The sequence below is a fragment of the Doryrhamphus excisus genome, linkage group LG21, assembly GCF_037039965.1.
Source record: "Doryrhamphus excisus strain RoL-2023G ecotype Guam linkage group LG21, RoL_Dexc_Guam_v1.1, whole genome shotgun sequence".
Taxonomy (NCBI): Eukaryota; Metazoa; Chordata; class Actinopteri; order Syngnathiformes; family Syngnathidae; genus Doryrhamphus; species Doryrhamphus excisus.
Window position 1 is genome coordinate 8,625,590 of NC_136377.1, and position 19,542 is coordinate 8,645,131.

Consider the following 19,542-nt stretch of genomic DNA (forward strand, 5'->3'; position numbering starts at 1 on the left):
CTAATAAGAAAGGTAAAACAGACCGGTTACGAGGGGAAAAAACATATAATACAAGTATATTAGGGATGCTTTGATAAGGTTTTATGCTACCGATTCTGATCATCCAGGACTGAAATCAGCTGATATCGATCACATTGATTAATTACACATTTTTCAATGTATTTATAATGATTGCTGTTGGCCAGCGGTGCCACATAAATGGGAAAAGTCAGGACAATTCCAATGGGACCCTGGATTCCTGACTATGTGATATGAAAAAGTAACCATAAAATCACCTTAATTTAGACAAAAAAGACACTTTGCATGTGAGAGGACATGCTCTGGCAAAACTTTTAGGTAATTGAGAGAGCACTCGGCAAACCTGGTGTCTTCCACCTCTGCAAAAGGCTGGTCAACTTGTCCGATCAATTTCATTATTTTTCAGGGGTCATTTGATTAGCCTTCTGTCTGTCACACACATACAGGCGAATGTTGTCCAAATGGCTGAGTCAGCTGCCGTTTGACTGATGATCACAACATGAGCCTTAAAAACTCACCATACACCGAACACATAATGTCACACACCCCGGACACACCCAGTCACTCTGGACTGGTCACCAGCCAATCACAGGGCACATATAGACAAACAACCATTCACACTCACATTCATACCTATGGACAATTTGGAGTCGCCAATTAACCTAGCGTGTTTTTGGAATGTGGGAGGAAACCAGAGTAAGCAGAGAAAACCCACGCATGCACGGGGGAGATGCCCAAGCGGAGAATTGAAACCAGGTCTTCCCGATCTCCTGACTGGCTCCTGGCTTATGCGCTTTTTTCAGAAAAACAAGTTGCAGCTGAGTGTGAAAGTCATTATACATGTTTCCTGTGGTGCCACAGAACCGGGGAAGTTTAATACGACCAACCTCATTGAGCAACTCCAAACATTTGAACTTTACTTGCGGTGTTATGTATGGTATGTGTGATTGCAAATCAGAGGTTATTGGGAATGTTTGGCCATAAAAAATGAACAGGATGATGAGTAGGTCTGTTATAAACTATGTTGTTTTTCTGTTGAGAGTGACTAAAAAAAATAACCCAAAAAGGAGCAAAATCTCATGCAGCTATGAAGCTTTGCACTAGTTTTGGCAGAGTTTAAAAAAAAAAAAGCCTCCCGTCTGCCTTTAACAATACAATATGAAATTCTTTATAATCTGCCAAGCTCTCAGTCACATATCATGCTGCTGCTTGTGTTCATCCTCTCCACCTTATTTGCAGTATGAATTCTGTGCAGGCTGTAATTCGGATTAGCTGTTTGTTCTACCCTGAGTGCTTCAATGGAAAGCAAGAGCAGAGACAAATAATAAACTTTATTGCCATGTATGCAAAAAAATACACTTGCATATACTTGCACATACGACTTATTTGAGTTGAGAGTTGGCTTCAACGACACTGACGTTTTAATGACACTTTGCTCCCCATTAAAATAATGTACGAAACAGATGAAATTGGGCATTACCACATGCGTCATTTTCCACCTGACATAATTCTAATACGCAAGTACATGATGTTAAAGCGCTATGTGGAGATCATCAAAGTGACACGTGCAGGCTGAGGCTTTATGTAAAGATTAAAAAAGAGGAAGGAGGAAATAAAAGTGATCTCTGAGAGAAGTTCCAGTAATAAGAAGATGGCTACATTACTTATGTATACTGGTGCTACTTTCTCTCCAAGGGGTTCCCACCGGATTCTACACACACACACATTGCAGCATCTCTGCTAAATGCTTCTCCTTGAAACACCCTCCAACAGGACAGTCAATATTAATGTGAAGGCTTACTTTCTATAAGAAGATCATGCCGTGACAACATAGAAAGGGGGCGGAGTTATCTCAAAAGAGCAGGATAGAATTTCAAGTGGTCTTGCAGAGGTCAAACAGGACTTACATCTTTGAGGCATCCCATGAAGTTGTTGCTGACCGGTGAGCCTGGCAGGTCTGCTGTGTTCAAGCTCCCTCCGATGTAAAAGAGGTCGTCCGAGCCCAACATGGTGTAGTCCTCTTGGGTGTAGCCTGTGGTGGTCAGTATCCCGTCCACCAAGATGGTGACCTGAAAGTTAGGCATTTTTAGACTGAAGAACACCAACAATTATTCCATCCATTTAGTTCTGTTGAAATGCCAGGGAAATCCACAGTTCATGACCTTGTTTATTGTTATTCTTACTTACAGGTAACAGTTTCCGTAGTGTTTTCTTCCAGTAAGGTAAGCTGCTAATGCAACACATTTTGATTTTTTTTACATAACTTTAGATTTGGTGCATGTTTAATAAATAAACAAATGCATTAGTAACTGGGATGTCTCGATTCGATCTTAAAGATCGGAATCAGCTTCCGATCCGATGTATTTTATATTTATATTTTAATATCGGCTTCTGCACGCGATCAAGCCGATCTGGTTGCTCTATCACTTTCGTAGCTAAGGGCTAAACACCGTCATGCTAGGTGCTAATGCGCCTTAAAGCTGCTCCGGGGCAGAGCAACAATCTGGAAAGTGTGGCCACCGTCTGGGATTATTTCCAAGTTTGGTCTTCGGGTTGTAAATATATGTAACCAAGGTTCTTAATAAGATATTCGCTGACATTGTGCAAGCTCAACACGACAAAAGGACGGCAGCCGTGGAGCACGGCAGGCACTTTTTATTTTGCATGCAGTTTCATCTCACCATCACAATACACAGCGGTCAAGAGTACAAAAACCAAACAACACACTTCCATCCTTCACTATACAAACACTATGTGTTACATCCTGCCAACAAGGAATCTGACAAAATAAGGGTCTTGGAATGAAAGCGCTGAGATAATAAAGAGGAAATAAAGTGTCTTCCTTTAATTGGTTATGATGTTTTAATGGCTTTTGTTGAGACAAAATGTTGAAAAAAAACCTACATATGATGTGACCTAACATTAGTTTGAGGGAAAAGCTGCCACCAATATTGGTATTGGTTGATATCCGTATGGGTAATAGAGTGCTGGACAATTTCGGTATATCATATATCAGTAAAAAGCCATTAAGCATCTGTAATTAGAATGTGATGTTCTTGTAATATCATATGATCACTTATAGATTTTTGTTATGACTCAGCCATAGTTCTAGTTGTTAGCGATGTGTTACCTATGCAAGTTTCCAAATATGGTTTATTTTCTCATATCATATGTTAGATCTGGGAAGCTATTACAGCTTCAAAAATCTCTGCTGATTCCTCTCTCAGATGGCAGTGAAGTCAAAACGCCATAAACGACTCTTCCAATCATAGTTTGGCACCAAAAGCAATGTGGATGCTGCTCATGTTAGCAAACTCAATTAATTTGGGGCTCAAGAATAATGAAATGGTGGGCTCAATTACTGCTTTTGCCCACTGGCCCACTGCCATATCAGTCACATCACAACAGACAGCAGGGATAAATTGTAAAAACAGGGAAGAAGTGTATTATTGTTGCCATGACAATCAGCCCTGTCTTAACATGTATTTCTTCACTGATGGAATAGCTCCCGCTATCACATTTAGTTAAAATACTTTCAATTTCCAGGCAATCTGAGTTGATAGATACTGTATTAAAGTTCAACTTAAATGATGCTGGAAGTGCAATCATTTCAAATATTCGCAACATGATGTTTGTAAAGTATCTCAGACTTTATATGACTTGAAAAGAAGCAGTTTCTGCATCTCATTGGTGTACCAAATTAAAGCCGCCTGCCAGTGTTGAGGTCTAATGATCTACAGCGACTGATTTACAATTCTTCACGGTTAATTATCATTTTGATTAGGTGACTCCACCGTGATAAAGGGCCTCTTTAAAAACAGGGACTTGTATGGTAGCGGTTTTTTGAGCGAAGGAGAAGTTGATTTCATAGGATAGCAACGTTGCAGCGTTTTCGGTGGGGGTCTTAGTAAACATATAACGCAGTAATAAATCACACCTTTACACGGATTTCATGCCATAAATCCCCTCAATGTTGAAAGCTAGGAGGATAAAAGCTAAAGCAGTGATGTGACACGTTCAGGTGTCAGTTCTTGCTGGCCATTCTCTTGTAGTGACAGCTATTGATTTTTTTGTCCGTCTTGTGGTAAAACCTTGAGTATCTTTAGCTTTGACTCTGGAAAATGGGCTAGTCTGGCTTTGGCTTGATGGATAGTGCCCATCAAGCAAACGGGCTTTTATGTCTCTAAATTGATAAATGCGACTTTCTCGTCAATACTGGGAACATTTCAAACAGATATATGCACAACAAATATACTTCACCTTGCAATTTGGGCTGCTTGTCAGAAAAAATATATATACCGTATTTTCCTGACTATAAGTTCCCTTTTTTCATGGTTTGGCTGGTCCTGCGATTTATACTCCAGAGTGACCTATATATGTTTTTTTTTTCCACACTGACAGCCGTGAGAGGGCGCTCTAGGCTTGTGAAAATCAATCAATGGAGAAACACGGATCACAAATGCCCCCCAATACAAAACCATATTTTGCAGATTACTAGTTGTGTGATGTTGTTTAGAAGTTGGTTTCAGTTTGAGGTCACAAACAGATGGCCGGATATTCTCCCTCAGAATTTTTTGGTAGACAGCATATTTCATGGTCCTATTTATCACAGCAAGTCTTCCGGGTCCTGAAAAAGCAAACCAGCCCCAGACCATCACACTACCACCACCATATTTTACTCTTGGTATGATGTTCTTTTTCTGAAATGTGGCATTAAATGTAGCATTATTATGTCTCACAGAGTGTTTTCCTAAAGGACTTTGGGATCATCTTGATCATCATCAAGATGTTTTCTGGCAAAATTGAGAGAACGCTACCATGCAGGCTGTTTTTGCCCAGTGTCTTTCTTACGGTGGAGTCAAACACTAACCTTTAAGTGAGGCCTGTTGTGCTATGGATGTTGTTGTGGGGTCTTTTGTGACCTCTTGGGTGAGTCTTCCCCTCTTCTTCCTCTCTTAATAATAACTGTTTTCATAATATATTATAATATTTAAATTTGTTTGATGATCTGAAATATTTAAGTGTGACCAACATGCCAAAAAATAATAAATCAGGAAAGCGGGCTGAGAGCACTGCATGTGTGTTGCGCATGCACATCAATATGCAGCAGCGTCATTAATGAGGGTCAGAAAAGGAATAAAATGATTTTGTCTGCCTCAGTAAAAGAGGAGACGGGCGAGGGGAGAGGGCGGGAGGTGGTAATTGGAGGAATTCTTGCCTGAAATGCACTCGCGGATCTAATAAAATGTTTCCACCGGCATTCTCTTGGGAGTTAAAGTTCTCCATATCTACATGTCAGGGAGGTAACTTATCTGAGGCGAAGGCAATTTACACAGGGATCAAATGCATGGCTGAAAGCATAAGTGACGTGGCAAGCATTGAATCTCCTTTGCTGTGGAAGTCTAGGGAAGTGAGCCGGGCATGGAGGAGAATGTACGTTTACATTGTGATTAATGTGGCAGGCTCTATAATATACTGCTGATGGAGAATTAGATACACAGGAAGGCCTTCTTTTGAAATGCACTACAAGATTAGTCAAATTATACTGAAAGTGAACATTGACTTTATTTTTTTCTCAACATATTTCTTACTCCCTGAATGTCTCCCTTGGAATTAATAAAGTGTTATCAGAGATGCACAATTCCATAAAGTTTCAATGTGGCGGAAATGATCACAGGGGTGAGACTTTTGGGTTGCAGATGTTTTATAAGCTGAGGTAAGAATATAACTTGGCAGCTCAGCCCAAAGGAAGTTCTGCATGAATTGACACAATTTATGTGCCTGAACGTGTCGCACACGCTCCCCGCTATATGTGCCCAGAGCGTTGGCATAAAAAAAGGCAAAAGTAATTCAGGAAAACTTGCCGGAACAGCATGTTGACGGTACAAATATAGTCTCTCAAAAAATACATTGCATGTACAAAATTAGTGGGACATGCGAACATTACAGGAAGTGAAATTATTGACAGATATAAATATTTGGCATGATTATGATGATAAAAAGAATAATGATACCATGAAAACAATATAACTGATATTAATATTTGTCGATTCAAGTGTAATCTAACAAAATTTGCGCATTTCTTGATCAAGTGAGGCTCCTTCAAGCATCTACCGTCACACCGTTGTATCTCACCACCCGCCTGTTTGTGTTTGTCAGTTTCTGTCTGTCAGTATGTCACCAATAATAAAAAAATTCATCCATTATACAGCATGTCTTTCTACAACCCGTGTTAAGTCTTTAATGTATGTGTGATGTCATCATTTCGGCAAATGTCATACAAGAGGCCCCAGCAGAACCACTGCATCCAGAAGGGGTCACTTGTGCATGAGCTGTAAGGTGCTTGTCACTGGCAATCTTCCATAGAAGGAAAGGAAAAACAGCAGCACCACCAGCTAGCAGAAAGTCTAATGCATCCAGGATGGTTTTATGCTCTGCTGATTAAACGACTGAATTTAACTGCCAAAATTGAGGTTTTTATACCAAAGCTCACCAGGAGGTGGTCAGCATTTTACAACAATGTATCAGAACATTTCCTCGAGAAAGAAAGGCTTCTTCGACTTCATATAAAGATAAAACATAAGAACTGGAAAATGTTTTCCAGTTAATAAAAAAAATCAATACATTTCCTGTTTGGTGTTCTTACTTTGTGTTTCAGCTTCCTGTCTTGGCTCCATATCTGCACTTTCTGTTTGAGGGTACTCGGAGCGCACCTGGTGCTAATAAAAATCTGAGGACCATTTCGCTCAGTTGGCTCTTTAAGTTGTCGGATCGTTGAGTTGCATAGAGGTGGTTTGAAGATCAAGTTTATTCCTTCTTTTGCTTGTTTGCTTTTCATTAGACATTTGTATTTTTCCATGCACTCTGCTTCCTGTCAGTTCTTTGCATTTTCATTTGCATTCCGGTGAGCCTTAGTTTGAGCACTTATGTATTTTTTTTTTTTTGCAACTGTTTTCATTAGACATGCCGCTCCTAGCGAGCCTCCCCCTTTTTCCCTTATTTAAGACCTTTCTGACTGCGCCTGCCACCATGTCTTTGCTTTCTGGGATAATACTACAACAAATACGAGGAAATACATGACAGGTTTCTCCCTGTTTTTGCCGAGTTGCTCGACTTAAGTTCTTGTTTTTTGTTATTTATTTGTACTCATCTTGCCTGGCACTATCGCCATTAGTTTGCATTGTCTGTGTAGTTTGTACTTAGTTTTCTCTCCTTTGCTAGTCCAGTGCCTAAAGTCTCTGCATTTGGGATCAGTCTTGCACAAAAATCAACAAGTAAATCAGAAAAATTGTTCCATGTTAGTGAGTTGTATCTGAATTTTGAACATTGGATTTTAGTACATCCAGGTCATAATTAGGGTTGTCCGATATTATTGGTCACCTATAATTATCAGCCCAATATCAGCATAAAAATGTTATATCGGTATCAGGATCTTTTAATCAAAGTCGATGCTGTAGAGACGTGGGTAAATAGACAATTTGATGCAATTGAGGCATAACGCAGATAATACTGAGCCCCTCAAAAGTTCTGTGAGTAAGAGCCAACTCTTTAGAGTAACAACACACCTCACATTGAACTTACTAGCAGTAGAAATTGCAGGGGGGTTAATATTCCAAAGTAATATGTCAATAACAACATACAACTAACAAATAATGCAGAATAACCAACAACTACCTTATTAGTCATTTACAACAACAATACAGCAAAGCACGCTGGGAAACAAGGAAGTGCTGTTGTAAAAAGCATATAGGCAGTATGATCACATGATCTGTCAATTTAGTGAAGGTTTAGTGTGCTGTTAAGTGGCTTCAATAGAAAGACCACAGTCAAATGAATAGCAATGGAGTCACATTTAATATAAAAGACACATCCAGGCAATCGGTTGGGGGGATTCAGCGTCATGCCTTATTCTCTGGACAGCGCAAATGAATATGAAACCTTAGGGCTGAGTTGTACTTGGCATGCACTGCCTGTATTCATTATACAAGCTCTGCTGTTGCTTGCATGACCTCTGCAACGTTGCATCATCTGCAGATAAAAATGTATTTCAAATGTGTTGCCTATGTGACAGTTATGGTTTAAAGGTATCCACGGTGATGGGATTTGTCGATATAATACAGATTAGGAATGGGGGGGAAAGAACAACATACAGTAATCTTGGTTGCGTATAAAACAAGATGTTGATTATTTCCACCAAAGCAATCTGTTTCATGAGAACGAGGGAAATGACCTATGAGCCAGTAATCTCTAGCGGAGCATAGTAACACAAAGAGCGGGTCTCCTGCAGAGCAGACATATTTAACATTCATTAGAAGCAACACTTGTTTGCAAGAATTTTCACTCACGGAAGACTGTATTACCTAAAAAATATTTCCTCAAGGGATTTAGAATTACCTGAACTTCTAAAGAATGGGACTCATGTGTTACAGACAAAAATGAAGTGAGCCTGATTGACCTACGAGCAGGAATGAGCGGCATATAATCATCTCTTTCACTGGCCTGGGAGCATAAAAGATTGTGCTTCATGAATTCTGCCTAGCAACAAGCTGCCACTTCAGTGTGGGAGACGGGAGACTTTCTACAATATAAAAAATGCCACTACATTAACTGTATAAAAGGCTCTTTTAACCTTACTTTGTTAAGAATGCTATAAATATAATCCAATTACTTCAAGTTATTCCGCTATTATGCAAAACGATAACTACATCCTCTATTACACGTCCAGGTAAGGACCTTGTGCATGAGCAAATAAAATTTTCCTTCAAAACGACATTTGTACTAAACGTCACCCTTGTGGGATATGGCGGTAATATTTTAAAGTTCTATCTTCATTATCCTGTTTGTCTTTGGCTCATCGTCATTGGTACCCCTTCTGAAACTTAAAAAAAAGAAAGTAAACTATATAGAAGAAGACCATGAGTTATGTACAAGTTCTGTCCGTAGATTGTGATTTAAGTTGAGTTTTAGTCAGATCTTATACCTAATTTATAACTAAATTAAACTAACTAAACTAAGCTAAAGTGTGTGATACAAAACACATGAAGGACTTAAAACACAGTAATAAAAGAATACAAGAATTGAATGAATAAAAGAGTACTAAAAAGCAAAGTAAACAAAGTACTAGCAAACTTTCCATCGCAATAATAAGACCACTACTCTGCAAAGTTATTACTGTCACTTTCATCAGATCAGCAAACTAGCAGTTATGGGTTGTGTTAAAGAGCTTGCTTGTTTGGTTTTAGCAATAATGAGGTTGCCGCCAACGTGGGGGTAAAAGTTTCAATGCTTTATCGTTAATGATTGTTGTGACAATTGAGTGTTGAGAGGAGTGTGGCTGTATGTGAGCCGTACACTGTTTATTCTTTTGCTGTAGCTTGTTCTTGCGTGAGTCACGTTTTTAAGGACTATAATTAAGCTTGTGGGAGCACGAAAAACCCAGAAAAGCCAAAACCTGAGGAAAACACTGATTCTTGATTCTTAGAGCATATTTTCAATTACCTTTTTTAGTCAAACAGTAGTTTTCCAAATAGTTTAAAAGTATCCTCACCTGTCTGAGGTTGCGGGTCACTCGAACGTCATGCCAGACTTCGTCATTGAACTTTCCGCTGGCTGGTTCCACCAGGGCCTCAAAGGCACCAGAGCCCAGGTTGATGACCAGCCACAAGGCTCCATCCCTCAGGGAGAGGTTGACATAATCACCCGACTTCCCTGTATGAAGCAACAGGCCGTTCCTCTGCAGGGTGCGGAAGGACAATGTGATCTCATCCAAGCTGCTCTGAATGGGCGTCTGGGACAGGTTGTAACTGAAGTACTCGTTTCCTTTAAAGGTGGCCAATGACTCCCCTTGCCCTATGAACAGAGAATAGTAGCATTTGTTAGCTAATAGTTTAATCATTTTCAGGTCTACACAGTAAGTACTCCAGACTATTGAAATACCACAATGATAAACCTACAAACAATACAGAACCAAGTGTCAACTCGAGTTCTCAGACCTCCATTGCAATGCTACAAATATAAAAAAAAAAGAAATTCTGAGTAGTGTTTAAAAATTCATATATCTCTGTGAGAAATGTGTTGTAGTGGTGAGATCTAAGAGACAAGACAAGGCAGACAGGAGGCACAGAGACAGTTTTTTCCCCTTTACCATACAATTTGTTGACAGCAACAAAGGAGCTAATTGTGCCTAAGCCTTTGATTCATGAATGGCATTTTTAAAATGTCAGTACGAACGTGTCAGTTTGACGAAACTTCCACTACAGGGAAAAAAAAAGTCTAAGGAACTGATAGAAGAGGTTATTCACTTTGACGTTTTGTATCACAAAATAGCCAATTGTGCGCTATTTTATATATATATGTATATATATATATATATATATATACATACATACATACAGTAAAGTCTCGTTATATCGATATTCTCGGGAGTCGGAAAAAATACAGATATAACCGGACTCCATATATCCGATCCTGCGCCGAACTGCATTAAAAGTGGGCAATAATGCACTCGACATTGTTCTATAGTATAGAACAATGTCGAGCAGCTTAAATCAATCTTTGCTTAAGGATTTCAATACCAAAAAGAACACGGCGAATGGCTGCTTCCAGTCACACTTCCACCACCAGAGCACAGCACACACACCGATTCCCGCACTTCCTGGTTCACAGGTCATGCTCAACCCGCCCCACATAGCTGGCCAAACACATGCCTGCGAGAAACCACGAACGCCAGCATGTACATATGAAAAACAGTGATTATTGCAAGCGATAAAAAGATATCTGAATACAATACAATTAAATACATGTATTTGTACGCTTGTGTCTTCGTTGGAATAGGTGTGTATGCTATGTCAGTTGGTTCTTCTGTTGCAGGCATGTGTTTGGCCAGCTATGTGGGGCGGGTTGAGCATGACCTGTGAACCAGGAAGTGCGGGAATCGGTGTGTGTGCTGCGCTCTGGTGGTGGAAGTGTGAAAAATAAAGTTGACTGGAAGCAGCCGTTCGCCGTGTTCTTTTTTGGTATTGAAATCCTTAAGCAAAGATTGATTTAATCTGCTTTTGTATCGATATAAGCAGACCAAATTGGCTGGCGGGAGATGAAAAGGGCATCGTAGTAACCGGATTATCATAATAACCGGGTATTGTACTAACGGAACTAATTATATCATAAAAGACTAGAAATTTGCCAATGAAAATAGTATCGTAATAAGTAGTAATTTGTTATAACCGATATCGATATAACGAGACTTTACTGTATATATATATATATACATACATACATACATACATACATATATATATATATATATATATATACATATACATATGTACATACATACATCAATGTCTATCCATTGTTGCAGTTTCTGGCAATTATGATTGAGACCTACAAAATCTAGGTTTTATGAAGACTTCTGTATAATATTGTCATCTGTGTATTAGTATGTGTGTACAGACTAAGAGACTAACTTTTCCCCAAAAAATAAATACACCATGGAATGTAATTTTAAATTCCATTTTCGGCGTCCTCTACTTTGGAAGACATGCTAACATACTGTACATGCAATACTGATACAAACACGAAATACAACGTTTTATAATCATTACACAAATGACCAATGACTAATAGGCTTATTCACTGCAAATATACAAATATGGTATATAGCTAAAAAGCCTATGTAGAGCATCTCTAATCTTATTAATAGGTCTTCAACTTCATGTATAAATAAAGATGATTATCATCATATTGTGTATGGGCGGTTGGAAAAACAGGAAACCACGTCTCTGTGTTTCTTCTTATTCAGGATTTGCTCCATTGTTTGCAGCTACAATATTGACTGGCCGGCGGGGAAGGGCAGTAGCGGCTGTGTTTGCCCTGACACCACTCAGTCTTGGACACTAACTCAGAGGCACAGGCTGCTCAAGGCTGCAGTCAAACGGCCGATGCTGATGGGGCAATTCAGCACCTTGTAACTGCTGTCACTGTGGGCAAATTCATCACCGTTTACCTTGGCGGCAGCTATTAGACCATTGTGGAGGACTGCTGCGGAAAATGAAGCTCAGCAGAATATACCGGCATGGCTAGAAATTTCTACACGACAGCGACCTTTCTGCTCATATTCCCCTCCCTATGTCGGACGTACTGAGAGACAGTACATGAGCCAATTTGCTGTCTCATGACTCTCCAATTGGGTGAGAGGATCCCCTCTAATCAGAAGAACCATGCATAATTTCAGGATTCAAGATTAATTACTGCTCTGAGACAAGAACTAACAATTTGGAATCTGGTTCAGGTTGCATGAGTAAGGACAACCTATCATTACGAGGTGAGGTTACCAGTATAAATACTGTGGTATTATCCCTCCCTTCCAATTAAAAAGCTAATAAGTCTTCAGAATCTGAAGGTTTTTTCGGACATTTGCCCATCATCCACAAGAACACACGGCTTTGCCTTTTCTGTGAGTTCTAGCTAGCCTACTAACACGGACGAACTCCTTTTTCTTGCGTAGTGACACAATGCTTAGACGTGTGATATGAGCACGATGTGCTCCGTATATCACAATCAATATCGTGGTGACTTACTCGATGGACCGTCTGGTCCAGCTTTGCCTGGGGCGTCTTTTCCAGTTGATTTTGAGTAGGTGGAAACATTTTTCTGCAGGGTTTTCTATTGCTAACATTTCTTCGTTTGTGATACGGTCTCTTGGAGAAGTGTCCTAGTCGTTAAATATACAAAGCGTTTCACAGTGGTGACAATGTGATCCACTTTACATCACCAAGTCAAACCAGACCTGACTCTACTCTGATGTATCTTCTTGCCCGTTCGGCTTCTAAACCCGTAGCTCATCGTCCATATATTAAGGCTGAAATATCATCATTTGTCCAAAAGTAGTCCGCCATAATTTGATCTGCTGTTATTGACTGAAAGTAGCAGTAGTTGCTATGTCAAATCAATGTATCTCGGAAAGAAGCTATAGTAATGCTCACCGGGACCATAATACTGTAAGCTACATGTTTTCATCAATGTGGGTACTGCATGTATTCTGTATAAATTGTAGCTGAGGATTTTGGATGCTTTTCAGATGGCTTTATATGAAAAACTACCAGCAGGAGGCGACTATCTAGAATGCACAGAAAATGGAAAGACTGTTCTTGTCTCACATACGGATTGTGGATGACGGGCAAAATTGAAAAATAAAGTGGAATTTTCTTTTAACCATGCTAAAAATCATACAATGTCAATGTACGAAGCTCTAACAGATTCCTATCGTAGATTGATTAAAACTTCCGAGGGTCCACAAGGCTTACATCCAAGGGGATTACGGTGATGCTCCTTGTGGCTATGGATTTCTCAGAGGAGCCTGGAGCTTCCAAGGTTCCTCTTAGCCATGTATTTTCACTTGGCTAATTATTGTCCCCATGCTCATAAGCTATGCATTTGCCGCTGACTGTCACAGCGTGAAGCACATTAAATACAGAAAGAGAAAAACGGGGTTGTACCACCATGTGGCCATCACCTGCTCATTCATCTTACGAGCCCACCTGTTACACTGACGTCGTGCAGTCACATTAAAATGATAACATGTGGATTGGTTATTATTATGAGGCTTCTCACATTTACCAATTTAAAGCCTGGGGGCACAAGTGGTGGTTTAGTCTTTGGGGGGGGGGGGGGTTCATCTGTGAGCACCCCAGCATAAGTCAAGTGGCATTGGCATATGGGTAGCTGTTGACCACTGAGTCCATTGGGGGATACATAAGCAACACACAAACATACACACACACGCACACACAGGCGTGTCACTTTCAAACATTATCTGAGCATAAAAACAACCATTTAAATTCATTTCTAGACTGTGTGGCTAGTCCCACGGGGGGGGGGGGGGGGGGGTATCAACATTATGTTGTATATTTGATTTGAAGTAATTTGTTATCAAATCCAAAACAAAACAGCTCAACAAAAAACACAAGCCTCGGGGCTAACAGTTTGACAAGTGCCACTGTTAATAACAAATGTGCGGTCAAACTTTTCCATCTCACGTACAGTATTTCTCTTGCAATTAGATGTACACTGCTTTGCTACAAATTGAAAGTGTGCTAGTATTGCCTGGGGGGTAATTATCTCCAAAATGTCTTCTTATTGATGCATGAAATGGAGCAATTACATTCAGGCCTCATTTCAGGACAAATCGCAGTATGGTTGACCTTTAGGACCCACTTATGGTGTGACTCAGTAAATATTTGATACTGCAGAGCTATTATAATGCACGAGTCATTGTTTGTCTATACACTGTAGAGGCAGTGATAGCATTTACTGTAGCACGATATCATCATCATGAGATCTGTCTGAGCAAAAGGGAATAAGCACTGAATCTATGATGGCAAAGTCATCCACAGCCCGAAGGCAACACTTTATAGTGGGTGAAAACCATCTATAGACTTCGAGCTCCCCCCCATCTAGTGTAACCGACTTTGACACTTTGTTTATGCAGTCAGTTTTACCCTAAATGCACACAAAATCACCCAGCTGGGTAATTCCACACTGTTTGTGTTGCATCTAAATAAAAATATTTCACAGACGAGATATAAAGTTACTTCACATGCACTCAACAAAAGATGAGCGTACCATCTCTGGTTCTATCATATCACAGTTTTCTCTTTTTCTGTGGTGCTATCACACCTTGGTTAGTGTTATTATTTGTTCCAGAAGGTCCAACTCTAACCAAAATGGATATTTAACCAAAGCAAAATTACCTGTAAGAAATAATGTAAATTCAATTCAATTCATTTAAGCTTCCTTTTACCTTCATTGAAGTTTCTTGACGTGACTGAAAACTGGCCAGTCATGTCTTTAATGAAGGTAAAAGTAGCTTTAAATGTTCATTGATCCTTTTCATTTGTAAGTTATATGCATTTAGTATTGTTGTAAGCATGTAAACTATAATTGTAAACTATAAAAACTTGCTTTGTGTCGACATTTTAGAGAGTCAACTGCTGATGATGTCATAGACGGGCGAATTAACTTTCATTACCGGTTTGCGTTTTTTTAGGTTCGCTAATAAGGATGCCAAAAAGGAAGGATGTTTGGTGAACGCAGTTGGACTAATGCAGCGATTAATTAACTAATATTAATGAACTAATTAACTGAAAAACACGCTAACCAGGGCAGTCCACTGTATTCCAAATTGTACCACCTCAGTGTTATTCAACTCAAGAGGTTCAATGATTATGGGAATATATTGTTACACAGTAAAACCTTGGTTAGTGTATTTTTCACAAAACAATTGTCAACATTTTTCCTTGGTTTGTGTACGTTTTCCAGTTAGAGTACAATATGGTGTCTTGTTGTGTTATTAATGCACCGCGCGAGTCCGTACTGTGTTATTAACTTACCAAAGACGTATTTATACGTCTTATACGTTTTTCAACCCAAAGGTTTTTTGCACTAGAGGCAAAAAGAGGTGATGGCACAATTGCACCATAAAAGAGAGTACATATGGTGCCATTTTAAGCCAGAAAAAACTGCCACAGAAGTGCATTTTATAAGAGCGCGGCATCTTTCCCATAGAAATAAACAGTGTACAGCAACCAGGAAGTGAAAAGGCATGTGTGGAGTCTTGCAGCGTTGAAGAGATTGTTGGGTAAATTTGAATGCATTCTCACGTGTGCACACATACAGTTCATTTGTTCAAATGTGAACATTGTAAGTAGTTTATGGTGTTATGTTTGTGAATTTTGTACATTTTTATGGAAAACAACATTTTTTGTGTTTTGTGTTTTTTTTGTTCTACTGCTAATTACTGAAGATCGTAAAAGGTAGAAACTTTTTTCTGATGAAAGATGAGAGTCTAATTTTTCTTTTGATATGAACCATGTCTATATAACCCTACAGCCTGGGTGGATGGTCTCACAATCTTGGGGGTAACAATGCTGGTTGTGGAGGAGTTGGACTGGTGTGGTTACATGTGATCAAATTCTCTGAAACACCTGTACAAATGGTTTATTATAGAGAAAAGAACATTCAAGACACTCTGTTGGTATGCATATTGCAACACTTGCAGCATCTGTGGTATAGTGACCAACCTAAGGCACACGTGTGTAATAATCATACAGTCAAGTCAGCAGCTTGATATGCCCCACATGTGTGGTGGATTGTTTATCTCAGCAAAGAAGAAGTGCTTACTCACACTGATTTAGACAGATAAATGGGCCTTTTGTGTACATACTAACATTTTAGATCTTTGATGTAGATGTAGTGTTGCATTCATGTTTTTGTTGAGTGTAAATATAAAATGATATTGCTTTGAATCGGTGGCGTCTAGACTGGCCAGATTCAATATACAAAGATCTGGATGAATGAGAATGTTCACAGGCAAACGGTACACTGCACTAACCGTGGAACCCCGAAAGTTGAATGAGGTGGTACAATTTGGAGTATTTTAACACGTATAATGAAGAGAAAACCAAATTTGATGTATAGGGAAACCTGTGATATCATAGATCAATCCCGGAAAATGGTACACTAGCACTCTGCCCTGGTTGCTAAATAGTAGTAGCAAAACAGGGATTTTTTTGTTAATTTTGACAGGGGTTAAGTACTTTTTACACTGATATGTGTTTTAGGATGCATATTCACGATGCCATCAAAGTTACACTATGGACCCAAATATATGACCAATAAATAGAAGATTATTTTAGAAAAAGGTGATCAAAGACAGTTCAATCTTTTCCTATATTGTAAAAATAATTTCGGTGAATGAACTGTTTGATTGGGGTATCATATTTTTTAGTGCCAAACACTTTTTCTTCTGTGTCACAATGTCAATAAGGTACTACTGGCAGTGGTTAACATATTTTTGCAATTGCATGTAAAAATTGTATCAAAAACATTAATGTTCTATGGGAGGGAAAAAAATCAATTATATTGGCTGGCGTCCCGGAAGAACATTAAATATTCCACTATTCCTAAATACATGTATACTTAAAACTGTAGGTGTGCTGAAAACAAAATAAGAATGCAATCTACGAACCTGTGGAGGGGAGAAAACAAAGAGAGAGCAGAGAAGTCTGTGACTTCCAATAAAAAGGTTTTGTCTCATTAGAATATCGCAAAGATCAGTTTTATCTCTCTTCGAAATGACATTTTGCAAATGAGAAAATGGAGGACACGAGCTGTGTATTTTACTGCCGGAGTAGGTCATCAAAGGCAGGTCTGTGTTTAGAGGGAAATGATTGCCATGGAGACGGGGATGGTGAATTTTTATCTGAATCTCCAAAGGAAGAAAAAAAAAAAGCGTAAATATATAGGGCAGAGTTGCTGAATGCAGTCCATAGAATTGGTCCAACATTGCAGCAAGTGAAGGTTTTTCCTTAATGTATGGAGCAACTTTGATGCAATGTGCAGGGGAATAATTATTACTTGAAGTATGTGGCGTACAGAATTTAAAGTGTATCATTTGCAACCTATCACCGATACCAAAACTAACATCGTTTTAACTGACTGCTACATCTGAATGGCAAATCATGCTTATAACAGTAAATTATTGTCAGAATATATTCATGTATTCTTCCCATTATCTTGGCAGGAAGAAAGTCAGTGAGCTGCTGACAACCCAAGACACATTTTTGGCTTGAGAGCAAACCAAAAAGATGCTATGAGCATTGGTGTATTACCTGGACGTAAAACTGCAGAGGTCATAGGTGATGTTCCAGTGGCTCAGTCAGTGGTCAGGACAAAGGTTTGATGGACAGGAATTGAGTGAGCGATGACCATGGTAACATGACAGCGAGCAAAAATGAATATGTAAGTATATATATGGAAAATCAAAGAGGAGGAGAGGAGATATTAGTGCAGCACAGTTAACTGGAATGATATCTACAGAAGGGTGGGGATGTTGTGATCAAGTGGCTGGGAGGGAAAAGCAAACCAATAGACCCCATACCTTGGCGATTTAACATCAGGTGCGCCAGACCTTGAGGGAAAGAACAGAAAAAAGGATACGGAAAAACAGGAATTTCATAAAGAGGATCGGGAAAAACAAAAGCATTGTCACAATGTTGGACTGCAGTTTGTGACAGACATCCTGGGGTAGGCACGGATGTCAAAATTCAAAACGTGGAAAGGAGGGGGACTCAAAGTAAAAGAGAGACAGACATCTCAAAAGGGAGGGAGGTAAAGGAAAGAAAAAAAAACATCTTGATTGGCGCAACCCTCGTCATAGTTGCTCACAAAGATGCTTTTTTTCCCCAAATGGAACACATATCTTAATGCAGACAGTGTTTGAAATGTCCCAATCAACACTTTCTACTTGTGCACTTTTATTTCCATCTAAATGCTCAGTCAAGCCGCATACCCTACCGAACAGGATGCTGGAAAAGGGCAACGCTGACATTCATCCTCATCCATTAAATTGTAAGTGACGATAACAGAATCTTACCAAGCATATTATGCCAACCCGAATAGTGGATTTACAGGTTTTAGCACTAAGGAGTACACAGCTCTGCTGCTGCAGCACTCATACAATGACATCACTCACCAATCATCATGTAACACATCAGCCAGCGAAGAAGAAAAAAAAAAAGAAAGAAAGAAAGGAGAAAGGAGCAGCGGGCGCCAAGTTGTTCACTCCTACATCTATTTCCTCTGCGCACGGGCACACACACACACGCACGCACGCAGGCACATACACACATCAATATGCAGCCTGGCAGGGAGTATATGTGGCATACTTCAACCGCCTTTTGCGCCAGAAAGGAGATGGGCATGACAAAACATAACACTTCTGCTGAGCACATGAGCCCCACTGTGCCAGCCAGCACAAACAACTCTGTTCATTGCATCAGCATTCTACATAACGCTCCCACAGGACCACGCGCCCCCTTTGTCACCGTTAAGACTCATCCAAAATTACAATTCAATTCAGTGCCATACTATGTGCTTTGTTTCTGGGGTGCTGTTGTTAACCGTTACGGTAACAACATAGATTGATGGTACCAAAATGCTATTGTGGTAAAACAATATTGCATATTGTTGAAGCGGTTCACTTCAGTTTACAAGCAGTGAAGATGAGGATCAGTTAATTTGGTAGGTCTATATCCAATTTGCAATGAGTGTAAAGCGCTGTGTTTAATACTTTAAGGAAGGAGACACGTGCAGCTGGTGTACTTGCAACAGAAAAATGAGCGATGGGAGATGTGGTTTGCATTTTTTAATTTTTTTCTGATACTGATGTTTGTGCCACATAGAAATGTGCAGCTTCCAAATTGTATCAATAGCAACGTTTATATGAGGAGTTTTTCTCTTTCCGAATGGAAAGGAATATTCCAATCGCGTGTCTACATGCGCCGCTATAATCAACCAAAATAGTCAATGGGGCATGCGCAGTAAAACGTAAACACCAACATCACGTGATACAGACTTCCGCGAGTTTTTCTTTCACTTGTTGGAATAACTCCGTATTGCCAGTTTTTCGTTCGTCCAGTCTTGAAATTTAGTTTAAATCAAAAACAAACTTTCCGCAGCAGTCCA

The 19,542-nt window shown here is 39.5% G+C and overlaps 1 protein-coding gene across 18 annotated transcripts in view; it reads right to left on the reverse strand.

Annotated features, from left to right (window-relative positions):
* The window catches only part of nrxn2a (neurexin 2a), a 166,881-nt gene that overhangs the window by 100,342 nt on the left and 46,997 nt on the right, over nt 1-19,542 (reverse strand). For 6 of the 18 annotated variants that reach the window (XM_078787855.1, XM_078787856.1, XM_078787865.1 and 3 more), the window contains 4 exons: nt 17,957-17,986; nt 17,688-17,699; nt 9,566-9,867; nt 1,926-2,087 (listed from right to left, as the gene is read on the reverse strand). In XM_078787855.1, the coding sequence (XP_078643981.1) occupies nt 1,926-2,087; nt 9,566-9,867; nt 17,688-17,699; nt 17,957-17,986 (506 nt within the window). The remainder of the gene's footprint in view (nt 1-1,925; nt 2,088-9,565; nt 9,868-17,687; nt 17,700-17,956; nt 17,987-19,542) is intronic. The other 12 variants (XM_078787858.1, XM_078787868.1, XM_078787870.1 and 9 more) reach the window with 2 other exon arrangements.